At 49.4% G+C, this 14,972-nt stretch overlaps 1 protein-coding gene across 1 annotated transcript in view; it reads left to right on the forward strand.

Annotated features, from left to right (window-relative positions):
* Nucleotides 1-14,972, forward strand: part of STX18 (syntaxin 18) — a 22,895-nt gene continuing 7,923 nt past the window's right edge. Inside the window, exons 1-3 of the mRNA XM_070758128.1 lie at nt 1-222; nt 13,982-14,049; nt 14,786-14,901. Of these exons, the coding sequence (XP_070614229.1) occupies nt 31-222; nt 13,982-14,049; nt 14,786-14,901 (376 nt within the window). The 5' untranslated portion in view covers nt 1-30. The remainder of the gene's footprint in view (nt 223-13,981; nt 14,050-14,785; nt 14,902-14,972) is intronic.

Below are 14,972 nucleotides of genomic sequence, written 5' to 3' on the forward strand. Positions count from 1 at the left end.
CCCCTTCCCCGCCCCTCCCTCCCGTCCGTCATGGCGGCGGCGGCGGCGGACATCACGGCGCTGTTCAAGGCCTCGGTGAAGACGGTGAAGACGCGCAACAAGGCGCTGGGCGTCCCCCCCGGAGGAGCCCCCCCCGCCGACGGCGCCCCCGCCCCCTCCCCGCTCTGGCCCAGGCGCGGCCCCCGGGCCAGGGGGGGCTTCTCCTGCCGCGCCCGCGAGGTGGTGAGTGAGAGGGAGGGAGGGAGGGAGGGGGGCTCCCGCTCATGGCCCCCCACGCGGGGAAAGGGGAGGGGGGAGGCAATCCCGTCCCCGCTCGGCCCGGTGGAGGCTGCGGGGCGGCGGGCGCTCTCGGGCGGCCTTGGGACGCGGACCCGAAGGAGGGAGGGAGGGAAGGGAGGGAGGCCCGGGCCTTGGAGAGGCCTCCTGTCCGTTCCTGCTCTGCGGCCCTCCCTCCCCGGGAAGCGGAAGGATCCTTCGGGGGAGGCCGGGAGACATTGGGGGTGGGGTGGGGGCTCTCTCTCTCCATTCCATTCCTATCTATATATCATCTCTATGTATTTTACACAAACACACTCACACACGCATCTCTGTACGTGTACATGTCCCAGCACAACCCTTGGCATCCCTAGGACGCTGGCCTGCTCGGCTGGCCCTTCAGCACCACGGTGGTGCCGGCCGTGTCCCGTCCACGGAGCCCAGCCGAGGCCTCCCTCGCCCTCTCGGCCCATGAAGGGAGCCACTGCGGAGGGCGTGGGGGGCCTTGACTGAACCGCCCATCCTCCCCTCCCCTGCCCAACCTGAGAGGGAAGAGCCTCCACCTGCTTTCCCCAGGACCCTCCTTTGCCCCCACGCGGGCCTGCCTAGGCCTCCCTCACACGGTCAGTGGTTCAAATCTCATCACCGGTTCAAGGTTGACTCAGCCTTCCATCCTTCCGAGATGGGTCAAATGAGAACCCGGATTGGGGGGGGGGTGGCATAGGCTGGCTCTGTTAAAAAGTGCTCTTGCTAACATGTTGTAAGCCGCCCTGAGTCTAAGGAGAAGGGCGGCATAAGAAATTGAATAAATAAAATAAATAAACTTTATTTCCTGGGTTTCTGCCTTTCCAGGGGCCAATTTTGTTTCCAGATGGAGGCAGAATTGAATTTTACCTAGTTGCTATTTTCAAAATTACAATAGCCCTTGACTTACATCAGTTCATTTAAAGTATTCAAAGTTAAAACAGCACTGGAAAATGTGACTTGGCCTTTTTTAACACTTATGACAATTGGAGCCTCCCCGTGGCCACGTCTGATCAAAATTCAGAGTCTGGCTATTGCAGTGTTCCGAGATCATGCGGCCACTTTCTGTGGGGGGGTTTTGGTGACTTTCTAACCAGCAAAGTTAATTGGGAAGCCAGATTCATTTAACAACCGTGTTGACTGCAGTGCTCCACTTAACAACTGTGACAAGAAAGGTTGTAAAATGGGGCAAAATTGCCTCATTTTAACAGAAATTTTGGCCTCAACTGTGGCCGTAAGTCAAGGACTCCCTGTATGCTTTCTTTTAAGTTTGCAAAATCCATTTTAAGTGGCTTATGAACAGGTGCGCCCTGCATCCTCTCTGTTTTAATTTTACCCTCCTTTGGTCTTTGACGACGTTCATATTGCTGTGCGGCTCTGCCGGATTTCTGGAAAAAGTTTTCGTTCAGGCTTTCATCCATTTGTTCATTACTGAAATGCTATTTATTCTGACACAACAATGTAAGTTAAACAATACAATAGAATTGCTTTATCATGCATATTTTTCACATGTATTGTTACTTCTTATAATACCGTAATTGTTATATACGTTATTCATGGGGAATACAGTATTTTGAAAATCTAGCGTAAGCAAGGAAATGTGCTAAAATTATTCTTATAGAAAAATGGCCATAAAAAAATAAAATTAGAATAACAATAAAGTTACTGGATTCTGCAATCAGATTTAAGCAGTACGTTAAGTTGGTGGCAATGCAAAAGCACTGTTTATTCATTTCTGGTGCTTGAAATAGTTTGGCTGTAATTTTTGTTGTGACTGGTTTGTTACCTTTGTATGGGAACAGTAATTGTGCAATCCATACAGCATAGACAGAAATTGGTTTGTGTAACTTGTTTCTGTTTTGAGTACATTGACTTCTGTTCAGCTGGCTCACTTTCGTTGACCAGGCCCATTTAGCAAGTCAGTTTTTCCCTCAGAGGGCTGTGGAAACGCCCCATTGATCTATGGGTCTTCTCCTATGGGCACCCCTCCCCCCAACCACAAGGCCACCACCGAAGGTCCCAGCAGGTTGGCGTGATTCAACGGATGCCCCCAACCCCTGTATGCCTGGCCCAGACCCAGACCCAGAGCCACCCAGAATAATAGTTGCCATGCAGGGGGAAAAATAGGGCTGCCTGCTTCGGTCAATTTTCCGCTTTTTAACAGGAGGTTTTTATCTGGTTGTTTACTATTTTATATTTTTAGGAGGCTAAAATCAGCATGTCTGAGCCCTTGTTATGAAGAGAACATTTACCAGTATGGATTAATTGCAGTGGACCTCTCTGGCCGTCATTTGAGGCAAAAAAGGTTTTGCTTTGGTATTGTGAAAAAATAGTTTAATCCAGAATTACCATGGATTAGTTATTTTTATAATTTATCCTTTTAGGATGCCATACGTAATTTGAAAAAATAATACAAATAACCCAAAGATATGATCGTAATAAAATATGTCAGTACAAATCATAGTTGAAAGTAGATTAAATTAGGCCGCAAACAAGAACAGCGACAATTAAATGGTGGATAACAAGAACATAATCAGTAATTTTATTGAGAAAAAAGTAAAGAGTGTCTATTGTTCATTTATTATTTATAAACCACATTTACATAGCCTCTGATTTCACAATCAACTCACTCCATCTTTCATGTAATGTGATTATGATTTATATATTGTGGGAGACAATTTTTGTAATGTGTGTCTGAAAATCTGTATTTTATATTTCTGTGGAAAAAAAATCCCTTTGCAATATATTGAACTTTTGTAAATCTTTGCCACTGAGTAGTATCAAAGGATATCATGGACCCTCTTAATATTGAAAGGGAGTTGAGTAAATAAGTAGCTCCAATTATTGGTGCTTGTTTAAGGTCAATCACGAACAAACGTTTTCCCACAGACTGTGTTGCAGTGTAAAAAAACAGGCAGCACCTGGGTAATAATGGCAGCCGTGTCATTAGCGTTAGTGTTGATTAGTATACATTTTGGCCCATTGCGTCATTGCAGACTTCTTTCTATTGCAGATCACACGTGGGGCTGCCCTGTCTATGTGTGGTTAAAGTCTGGGTGGTGCTTTGGCTTTTTCAGAATAACCCTGGTTTGATTCTTCATCGTTCTGCCAGAGGTGGTTGTCTGGCTGCAGAGTTGGCTTCAGCGGAAGGGGAGGTGGGCCGAGATGCTCCCGGTGGACCTCCAGGCTTCCTCCCTCAGGGGGGGCAAACGTCCGGCAAAGCCTCCTGCAACCGCAATGCTGCCTGCCGTCTTTCACGGGTTTTGTTTCCATCTCTGATGTTGGCGGCTTCCCTGGTTTCCCTGCCATCCTGCCTGCGTCCGATGCGTTTCTCCTGGGGTCCGGGGGGCTTCTGGGAACCCTGGGAAGAGGCACCGGAGGGGCGGGGGGGGGGCTTCTGGCTCCACTAGCCTCTCAGGAAATGGGAGAGTCCGGAGGGGCTTGGCAATTCTAGAGTTTTGGGGTGATTTTGACAGGAGGGGCAGCCCCGTGGTCCTTCTTCTTCACGGTCCCCAGTCCCTGGCATCTCAGCCTTGGGGGGGGGGGTGGCTGATCCACGGGGAGCATCCAGACTGATCCGACCTCAGGGACCTTTTAAGGGAGGTCTTCAAAGATGGACCCCTGTGGCAACCCCCCCCTTCACTCTGGCAGGAGGAGTCAGCGGGGGGGGGCAGGCCCACCTCAGCTGAATGGAGCCCTGGCGCTTCTTCCCTTTAAGGGGAGGGGATGGATGGGGGGGTTGATTACTCGATATGGGCACACAGCAGCCTGGGTGACTTTGCCTGGGAATAAATGAAACAAGCACCGGACTTTGGGGCTCTTGCTGACCCAGACTCTACTCATGTATCAGCAGGACCTCAAGAGTTTCTGGCAACATTCAGCGCAAAAGAGGCGCACAAAAAAAAGAAAAAGAAGAGGGCTGAATAGTTTCCCCCCCCCCCCACAGAACTTTGCGGACCAGTAGTTCCCCCCTCCCCCCTCCCCCGCACTGCTTCCCGTAAGCACTGTCAAAATAAAACAAGGCCTCCTTTGTGGAAGCTCCCGGGCAAGACTGGGACGTCCCTTGGCGTGTGGTCCTGTGGGCGAACCTGGCTGGTGCGTTGGAAGACGGTGGTGGTGGTGGTGCTGCCGTCTCTTCTTTGGAGCAGGGAGGGAGAGACCCCCCGCTTGGCCTTTGGAGCCCTTCTCTCCTCTACCTGCCGACATTCAGGGCCTTTGAATTTGCAAGGGGGCCACGCTCTCTCTCCCCCCCCCCCCTCTCACGGTGAAGAAGCCGTTGCCACGAGGGGCTGAGAGCCGGTTGAGAGGAACGCCGTAAATGAGACCGTTTGCATCGGCCCTCCTTGTGCTTGTATGTTCCACAGAAAGGCTCACAAAGCAATTCATTCCTATTTTGGGGTGTGTGTGTGGTTATTCATAAACAGAAAATGTGTTTGGGGTTTTTTTTTTGGTAGAATAAAGTTTTTGCTGGATCTCATTTCTTACCATTTACCACGACCAGAATTTCTGACAACGTTGACATCTTGTTAACCGTCTTCCAAGCTTTGCCTTTGTTTAGGTTTTAAAGCTCTATTCTAGGCAAACTTTATCTTTTGTCCCTCTTGAACACCTTCCACACTTACGTTGTTATCGTGTCACATTTCTGTGTTTTGTGAAGGAGGAAAAGCTGTAAACTGGAAGGAAGGAAGGAAAATAAAAATAAAAGGAAATATCTGAGATACTTTGCTGAGCAAAATCTTCAAATCTAATTCCAAATACGATAGCCACTTTACAGTGGTTAATACTGTTTTGTTATTTAAGTTTCACTTAAATTTGACTGTTCAAAAACAATGAGACGAGAACTGTCAAAGTTACAATATTTGGAGATAGACCTTAAAGATATAACAATATTTGTTTATCCTGAATTAAATTATAGAAAATTCCATGGGAGGAAAATATTTTCTCAACGCATCGCAATGCGGCATGGCATTCAACTAAATATAATAAATGCAGCTTTCTGTTTTTTTTATGAGTTTCTGAACGTTATTTTAGTGTAAATGTCAAATTGTTTTTTGTACGGACAATAAAATAGGGGAGATTTTGTAGAAATAAAATGAAAGTTAGCATTGAAACTGACTCTTTTTAAACTTGATAAATGTATTCAGGTTTTGTTATTGGATGGGGAGTGCTTTCTTTTATTTCAGCCCTGTGGTCGGGGCCAGATAATTTATCCCCAGATTGGCAGTGTGGCTGCTGTCCAGTGTTGGATAGAAGATAGCAAGCACCTTTCCCAGTTCCAGGTCCCTTTGTGTTAATGTTGTTTTCAGAGCTGAGTCACAAAGTGTACTTGAAAAATGTCATCTTGCTGTGCAGTTTGTACATGCTAAATGAGTTTGAAATTTCTGTATTGTTCTCCCTTAACAGTGTTGTCTTTTCAAAGTTGTTTGAAAAGAAATTGTGGCAGTGAAGGGCTAAATTGTGGCAGTGAAGTGCTGACCGGCACTTGTTGCCGCTTTTATTCTTCACTTTCAAACCAACCTCTGCACTTATTCCCGCACTGCGTCCTTGGTTTTGCAGCTCAAGCAGATGTGAGCAGAGGACGATAACGAGAAAGGGAAGCGTGAAGACAACCCAATTAGCACCAAAATGAATATTTAATTAAAATTAAAGCGGTCATGCTCTTTTTTTGGAAAGAAAACCCTGCTGTTGTGGTGTGTGCAGAGTCCAGGGTCGTCCTGGCGCTAGAAGGCCGTAGCTAGCATGGCTGAAGAAGCCGGGTTTACATTTGCAAGCTGGAATGTCCTGCAGATAATTAAGTTGTGGTCAGGCTGAGGAAAAATACAACGTTCTCGTACTATGATTTTGTAAACATGCTGCAATAACATTTCATTATATTTAACAGTTTCATATAGAAAGCTGATACTCTCACAAGGCATTGATTAAAGGTAAAACATCAAGAAAGAAAGAAATATTAAATTAGAACCTCAGTTAGGATGTTGACAGTTGGCTTGTAATATTAAACAGATGTGCATTTTCTTGAAATAATACCAAAATAAACTTTATTGCCAAGATCTGAAAAAAAGAAAGCTACATGATTTCTTATTAATACTTTGAAAGTTCCTTTGACTTCTACCCTCTCCTTCGTCTTTTGGCCTTGACAGGGAGCTGTTTAAAAAGTTGTGTTTAAGAACAAATTTTAGCATGTAGGACAAAAGTGCTATTTATTGATTGATTGATTATTTGGATTTGTATGCCGCCCCTCTCCGAAGACTATCATTTGTTTTACAATAAACAAAGCTGACATTTGCTATTCAGGTAACGTTCTTTTTGTGGGGCTGAGAGGGGTAAGGAAAAATATTGGATGCTGCTTATAACAAAACAATTCAGTTTTCTGCAGTGAATTGGGTTGTTTCTCTCTTTTTTTCAACGAGAAGAATATTAGTGGTCAGTTGTACAAGTTTTCCCGGGATGACCATCTGTCTTTTCCGGTTGGATTATCTCTTATTTGTTATCTGAATGTTGTTGGGGGTTTTGAATTAGTTTATGAGAAGATCCTGAAACTTTCCTAAATTACGCAGTGTTTCTAAACTGAAATGACTAGTAATGAAGTTATTTTTCTTTTGTAATTGTTTCATCTATTCAGTTTTTGTTAAGAACTCAAATCTACAAATTATCCATTAAATCCTATGTATTCTCCTTCTCTGCTTCTAGATAATACCATCCTATTTCTCCACTGGTGAATAAAATTAGTAGATTTGGCTCTGCGGCGTCACAGACTATTTATTCCTCCTTACTAAGTGTCTAAGGCTGGGGGAGTCCCACAAGCAGAACGTCTGGCTGGCCCCTATAAAGGCCTCGAAAATAAGCCCCTGTCCACGCAGCCTTTTTAAAAAACGGCCACATTAAAACACACAGCTGGAACGCTACTCACGGGTCTGCAGAACTGCTTTAAAGATTCTTGGGATTTTGGTGATGAAATGATAAACATAAACAATCACCTACCAGTAATGATTCATGATTCCTAAGCAATCTTTTAATTGTCATTTTATGTTTCCATTCAATGGAGGGTCCACCATTATTCTTTCATAACAATATCTCCTGCTATGAAGGAGTGACCCTTGGCTAACAGGATTGTCACCGTCCTCCCCTCCCCAAAGCCTCTGGCTAAGTGTGGGGCCCGTGGAGTGGATTCATGCTGCTCTCATGGGTTTCTCCCCACTTAAGGAGAGGGTCACCTTGCTGCCATTTTGTATACCATTCTGGCATTCCGCAGGTAGCAACCTCCCACCGTGTCCAGGTGTATCATGCATGCTTTTCCCCAAGCCAATTCACCTGAGTGAGAAAGCAATTTCTGCATGTCCTGCCTTTCTCTTTAACTCAAGGTATCTAATTTTGCTTCTTCCTTCTGTTTTCCCCTCTGAGGTGGGCTGGGCTGAAGGAGAGGAACTGGTCCAAGGGTCAACCGGCCAGTTTTCATGACTGGACTAGAATTCCCCCCCCCCCCCCCCCGGTCCCCAGTTTCTAATCCAGCACCTTCACCCCCTGGACTCAGTAGAATCAGTTGCCTTACATAGCTCTGGGTCGCTATGGGGTGGGGGCTGTGGGGGGGCAGTGAGCTCTCCGGGTGAAGAACCCCAGAGGAATTAAAGTCTGCCAGGAAGACCGTTCGTTTACCAAACAGCATGTGATTGACATTAATTTCAGCCTTACTTCCTTGCCCATGCGCATCGGCTGTCCAGTTCAGATGTATTAATGCATAGGATCAGTAGAATTGATCTGTTTGAATGTTCTTGTCCATTCCGTGTGGATGGGTTGAATCTGCCTTGCTGTATTTTGATAGAAAGCTGGTTGATAATGTTGGGATATTTCCTTTATGCTAGAAACGGTGGGCAGTGTAGAAGAGGTTGGTGAGTCCCCTCGAAAACTACACTGCTCAAAACCCCCAAAGGGAGCCCTCCAAAGAACCCACCCTAGATCTGAAGGAATGAAGCCTCCTCACTGTGGAATGGACTGTCCATCAATGTTGCTTCCTAGGTGGACAGTTTGAGTTCACAGAGGTTTCGTTGACTTGGAGTTACGGTATATGGTGTTGTTTAAGCGTTTCCTTTATTTTCTTTTGAGCACTGTAGATTTAATATATTAGTTCTAGAATGGAAATTCAATATTTTTGATTTGGAGGAAAAATATGAGGAATATACAAATAATAATTTGGTCCCTCTGAATTGTGGAGACTATTTTCAGTTTCAGCATAAAATAGTGGTGACAGGGAGACAACGTGAGCCTCTTCAGGACTGAAGTTGGTTTGCTTGAATGGATTCTTTTCTGTGTCACCTAAAGACAAACGATGTCTTAAAACTTAGGGGTTTGTGTGTGGGGGGGGGGGGGTGTATGAGAGTCATTCCTCTCTTCCCTCCCTCTACCCCCCCCCCACCGGAGGGGCAGTGATGCGGGTCCTTCAGCACATTCCCCTCTTTGCAGCGTGGCCAGAGGAAGATACGTGGGCCCTCTTGAGCCACGGAGCTCTTCCCCACCCGAGTGGAGCACCAGGAGGAAGCCCTGCCCTTCCAACATTGACCCCCTGTTGGCTTTGGATCCCTCCCTCTCTCTGGCTGTGGCACACACACACCCCTCGGCCGCTGGCTTCCGTGGGCATTTCTGCAGGCAGGCGGCAGTGTCCGGGGGGGGGGGGCACACGGCAGCCCTGGCCCTGCTTCAGCTATTTTTTTTTTTTAAAAGGGGGCAATTGTGAAACCAGGTGGAATGGAGCCATTGACCCTCCCGCCTGTATGCGATAGCAGAGAAGGGGCTGCTTGCTTCCATTCAGAGGGAGATCTGATAGGCTGCAGGGGCTCAAAGCCCCAGTTGTGGAGGGTCTCCCTGCCCTGGGGATTCCAAGAAACCGTTTAGCAGATGAAAGTATATTTTGGAAAGTCTGACCTTACAGCAATCAATCACCCGAGGGAGGGAGGGAGGGAGGGAGGGGTGGATGCAAGCCGGGCATTGCTGCCCCCCTTCCTTCCCCAGGAGGGGCCACCTGGGTCTAATCCCCTAATTGCAGGCTGAGTCCAATTACCTTCTCAAACTCTGGAGCAGGCCGGAGACCAAAGCAGCCAAAGCAGCAGGGAATGGGCAGGGGGGGGGGCTCCGTCTCTAGACCCCCCACCACCCAGCGCCTGGAAGAGGAATTTGCGTAGTCGTCCCGCTGTATTTAGAGTGCCTGGGTTGGTGGGTTGTTTATTTGTGGGTTCATTTTGCTACCAGGTTTTTGGATCTTGGAAACTCTTGCGCAATCCCTCGGGAAAGAGATGGAAGCAGCTATCAGAGGGGGACTTTGGGGTGTTGGCTTCTTTTTTCCCTTTAATCCCCCCCCCCCCATTTTCAACCCGATATGGTTTTCCTGTCCCCATTTGCTGAAACTGCAGCCTCTGCTGGTGCACAATATAAGAGGAATGGGCTCATTCAGGCGCAACCGGAGGGCTCTGGTGATGCCCCCCCCCTGCTGCGGTGTTTCTCCTTTCCGGCCCCCTTGAGGTGTGCAGAGGAGGGGGGCGCAAGGGTGGGGGGCGCAAGGGTGGGGGGCGCAAGGGTGGTGGGCAATGAGAAGGTCGGGGGGGTAGGTGGGCCATGATGGGTCAGCCTGCATGGCCTCTCTAGCCTTAAAGGGCTGGGATGGGATGGGGGGCTGTGGGAGAGCGAGCTGGGCATTTCCCTGCCTTCCTCACGGGGCGTCCCTTGGAGGCTGTTGGGAAACGGTAGCTGTTCCTCCCAGTGAGTCCTTTGGCACCCTTCTCCCCCCCCACCCCCCACCCCCATATGGAGGGAGGGGCCTCTGGTGGGACCAGGAGGGAAACAGGCCAGGAGCCCCCAGAGGAAGCAGTCCTACGGGGCGGGGGGGGGATGGAGCAGCCCTAACTGTTTGGCACAGTGGACTCACAGGTCCATGAAGCATAATTAGCCCCCCAGCCCTGTTTCTTCCTTGTGCCCCAGGGAGGGTGAGCAGGACCCGAGAGTTTGTGGGTGTCGTCCGAATCCCCTTTTGCCCCTGTGGGGGCTGAGGAGGCTTTTCCCAAGACCCCCAGCTGCTGAGCCCTCGTTGGGCTGGAGGAGGAGGAGGAGGAAGAGGAGGAGGAGGAAGAGGAGGAGGAGGAGGAAGAGGAGGAGGAGGAGGAAGAGGAGGAGGAGGAGGAGGAAGAGGAGGAGGAGGAGGAAGAGGAGGAGGAGGAGGAGGAAGAGGAGGAGGAGGAAGAGAAGCCTTGGGGGAGGGGCTGCTTTCCCACCGGCCGCTGCTGCCTCCGTCTCTGGCTGATGCTTCTGTAGACGTTTTACAAATGGCCACGGAGAGTGGTCAGCCCCCTGGGCCTGAGGGCAGAGACCCTCTCTCTCGCCAGGCAGGGTCCCACGTTCTGACCGGTGTGTGTGTGTGTGTGTGGAGAAGCTTCCCGGGCATGTTGGGGTCCTGAACCTCTGGTCCCGGGTGACCTCCACCCCCACCCCAATGTCTTGATAGGAATGGCCAAGAAAAATGCCCCCTTTAGCCACTGGCCTTCAGATTGCTGAGAATTTAGCAGGATTGCGATGGCAGCCAACGTCAATTACCATTGCATGCCAATCAAAACAGGCCAACTTTCATCAGTTCTGCCTTTGTTTCCACCCACGCGCCCCCCCCCCCCAAGCGCCAAAGAGCTCAAGAATGGAGAGCTTGGGGAACGGGAGCCCCTCCAGCACCCAAAACGCTTAGACTCCCAGGAGTGAAGCCCAGGTGCCCACCGGACAAGAGTTGCCCTTCCCCCACGAAAGACCCAGGCACCCAAAAGTAATCTCACGCCTCATGCGGATGGACCTACCTTGAGGAGAGCATTCATAGAGCCAAGCGGTTGTTTTATTTAAAGAAAAATCTCTTCCAATCAAGTCTTTCCCCTAATGGGCGTTTCATGTGGTCAGAGGGAAGTTTGGGGGGGGGGGGGAGAGGTCAGCTTCACAAATCACCATCATTTTGTTTACGGTACTTGATGGGGTTCTAAATGTATTAAGAACAAATGGAAAGGGAAAGAAATAAATGGAAATGTAATTTATTGGGAGTAAAAAGAAACTAGGATATATTTATGGAAGAGCAGAAATAAAATTTAATTTAGTAATTGAGAATTGTTGTAAATCAAGTGTATTTAATCAGTACAAAGTCAATTTCAATAAACATGTATTTTGCCTATTTCTTAAAAAAAATAATCATCTTCTTAGCATTTCTCACAGCTGCTTTTGTGTTGCATTTTGTGAGGTTTTGGATCGTTGTGTGAAAATATAAATATTAACTGAAGTTCTGATTAGAGTTGGGCAATAAAACAAAAAAGGGGAATATTATCAAAATCAGATGTGTCTTATATTATTGAGAGGGAGGATGTGCCCCTGCCCGTCCCTGGGTCCGGCTTGTATGGCGCAGCAGCGGTCACTGATGGCCTCAACTCTGTAGGGAGGAAGGAAAGCTCCTCGCAGCCCTTGGTGGGTGGAGACCCTAATCAAGTAGTGCAGTAAACTTGGGACTGGCGTTCCTGAGCTCAGGTAGCTTACTCAGAAGCAAGGGGTTGACCCCAGCCGACTGGCCGGATGCCGCCTTCAAGAGTGACCTGGGCAGGGTTAAAAAGGGCCGCAGAGCAGGAGGAGGGGGAGCAGCACTTTGGGTGGGGGAGGGGGGCTCCTGACTCCTTCCCAAGGGGGAGGGGCCCCAGAGGGCCAAAGTCAGGCTTCCTCCCTCCCTCCCTCCGGGCCACCTTGGTCTCCTCCTCCTCCTCCTCACCCCCCCCCCCGCAGAGGCGAGGACACAGAAGGGGGAGGAGGAAGGCCACGCCTGCGTGTGTGCATGAGTGCGTGCGTGGCCCCTCCCCCTCTGCCCTGACTCTTCTAGACGGGCGGGCGGCAGGTGAGCGGAGGGTGGCCTGGTCCCCTCCTCTTCCTCAAGCTGAGCCTGGGCGCCATTTCTGTGGCCTCCGCCATCGTGGCCTTCGGGGCAACGTGGGTTTGGAGAATCTGGAGGGGAAAGTATTTCTAGTCGGGTGAATAAATTGGGGTCTAATTAACTTGCTATCTTGACGTATGGCTGACATGGGGGGGCACTTTTTAATTGGCAGTGAAAATCTTTATTTGGAAGTTATACTATATTATTTGAATTGCAATACGTGTTTCCAGATATTTCCCAACGAGGCAGAACAATCCAGGAGCATGTAAAAAAAGGCGACTTGATCTGGGACGTGAGACATTAACCCTTCCGGGGTGGGGCAGGGGAGGGCCCGGATTGCAGGGGCCCCGAGGCTGAGACTCTCTGCAGAGCGCCTAGAGAGAGGGAGGGAGGGGGGGGTTGTGAAGCAGTGGGGCAGCAGTGGTGTGTCTATAGGCCTTGGGTGCTGTGGACACTGTTCCTCTTGGGGGCCTTTTCAGTGGAAGTCCAGGGGGTGGGGGGCTCGTCCTGGGCCAACCAAAGCGAGAGACCCTGGGAGAGGCTTCCCTCCCCTTGAACCCTCGGCCCTGCCCCTGTGCTGCCGACTCTCTCTCCCTCCGTGTCCTCTTCCCCCCACCTGCTGGGTGGGGTCTTGCCCTAACCCCCGAACTGGTTTGGGGCAAAGTCGGAAGAAGGGGCCTGGAGGGCCGAGGGCAGGCGACAGGGGCCGTGCGGTCTGCACTGCAAGGAATTGCGCACACAGAGAAATCTGTTATTTACACGATTAAGTGGAAATATGGAATTCAAGGAAAGTCCTACACCCAGGCGAGAAAAGACCTCTCCAGAGTCCTAAGAGGTCAGTAAGGGGCGTCCATAAGTGCACCAGCGTGCCATCCGTCCCCTGTCCAGTTGTCTCGCCTTTATCTCCTATGTCTTTTCTTCCTTTCATATATCTCCTCCCCTATTTTTATATCTTTTCTTCTCCCCTTTTCTTTATATATATCACTACATGTCTATTCTCTTCAACGTGTATTGTGTATTGGACAGAATGAATGAATGAATGAATGAATGAATGAATGAATGAATGAATGAATGAATGAATGAATGAAAAGTACACCCACAGATTGGGTGGAACCAGCCTTCTTACTAGCAGTAACTCCCAGAGGGATCTCAGAGGGATGTGAGTGGACAACCAGTTAAATAGGGGCCAACCACGTGTGGCCGCAGGCAAAAAGGCCCTTGCCATCCTAAGTGGCGTTGACAGAGGGATACATTCAAGATCACGTCAGGCACTAATGCCGCCCTGTGAAGCCTTAGTAAGGCCACGCATAGAGCACTCTGTCCAGTTTTGGTCAGTGGGCTTTAAAAAGGACGTTGAGACTCTAGAAAGAGTGTGGAGAAGAGCAGGCAGGATGGAGGCTAAAACCTTATGAAGACCGGCGGGCGTGGCTGGTCTGGCGAAGAGAAGGGCCAGGGGAGACAAGAGGGTGGCCTTCCAACATTCGAGGGGTCAAGCTATTCTGCAAAGCACCGGAAGGGCAGACAGGGAACAATGGATGGAAGCTGACCAAGGAGAGATTCGATCTAGAAATGAGGAGGAACTTTCTGACCCTGGTGAGAGCAATGCCAATCCCATGGGACAGAAGTTGCCTCCGGAGGTTGTCAGGAATGGGGCCAGAGGGTCTCCTGCTTGGCTGGGGGTGGGGTGGGGTGGGGGTTTGGACTAGATGGCCTCCAAGGCTCCTCCCAACTCTGTTAATCTTTTTTTTTTTTTTTTTTACTATTTGCTCATTTTAGGTTAATAACATTGGGAAACTCAAAGACTTCCTTCTGCAGCACCGGAAGGATTACATTAATGCTTATAGGCAAGTGTCATGTTTGAAAAAATGTCAATGGTGAGAAAATATATGTATAAATCAATGCCCCCCCCCCCGCCAGTTTCCCAGTCTGACTCGGAGTTGAGTGGCTTTAGTGCGAAGCCTAATTACCCTTAGAGCAGGACAAGGAAGGTTTATAGGCTGTAAACGGGGGGGTGGGGGTGGGGGGGTGGGGTTTACACTAAGGGCTGAATCCCAGCTGATGCTTGGGGGCATTTTAAGATGTGGCTGCCCCCCTTTCTGTGTGAGGCTCCTGCAATGGCAATAAAAGCATCAGGACGCGTAGTATTCAGGGGGGGGGGGGCTGGGACTGTAACATACAGGAGCCCCTGGTTTCCCCTTGACTGTTCTACTTGCAGGGTCCCAAAAGTGCATAAATAAACACGCCACTAGCTCATGTGAATTCTGCTAACTCTGATCACTTCAATAGGCCTTTATTGTGTCAGGTAAACAAATGTCACAAAATCGGAGCAGAAGTGTGAGAAATCCTTTAGAACAAGGAGGTTTACGCCTCGGTCCCTCTCTTCTTCCCTTCACTCCAACGAAGACCCTCCTTATTACGGCTGAGTTGGGCCTTGTGCTAAGAGTCGCTCTGGGGCAGGAAATCAACCGTTTATAGCAGACATTCACGTTGGTCCTTTTCCAAAGATGGTGAGAAGCACCGCGTTGTCCCGAGCCTTTGCCCCCCCTTGAACAGTCGTCGAACTATGCACTGTTTTCCCAGCCACCTGATGTCTGAGTATGTGCGAATGTCCGACACCGATCGAGACCAGATTGACCAAGACGCCCAGACCTTCATGAGAACCTGTGCCGAGGCCATTCAGCAGCTCAGAGCGGAAGGTAACTTGAGCGGCCCTCTGCGGCTTTGGCCGGGCGGGCGGGCGGAGGGAGGGAGGGGGGCTCTTCTTCTG

This window comes from Erythrolamprus reginae, chromosome 7 (assembly GCF_031021105.1).
Source record: "Erythrolamprus reginae isolate rEryReg1 chromosome 7, rEryReg1.hap1, whole genome shotgun sequence".
Taxonomy (NCBI): Eukaryota; Metazoa; Chordata; class Lepidosauria; order Squamata; family Dipsadidae; genus Erythrolamprus; species Erythrolamprus reginae.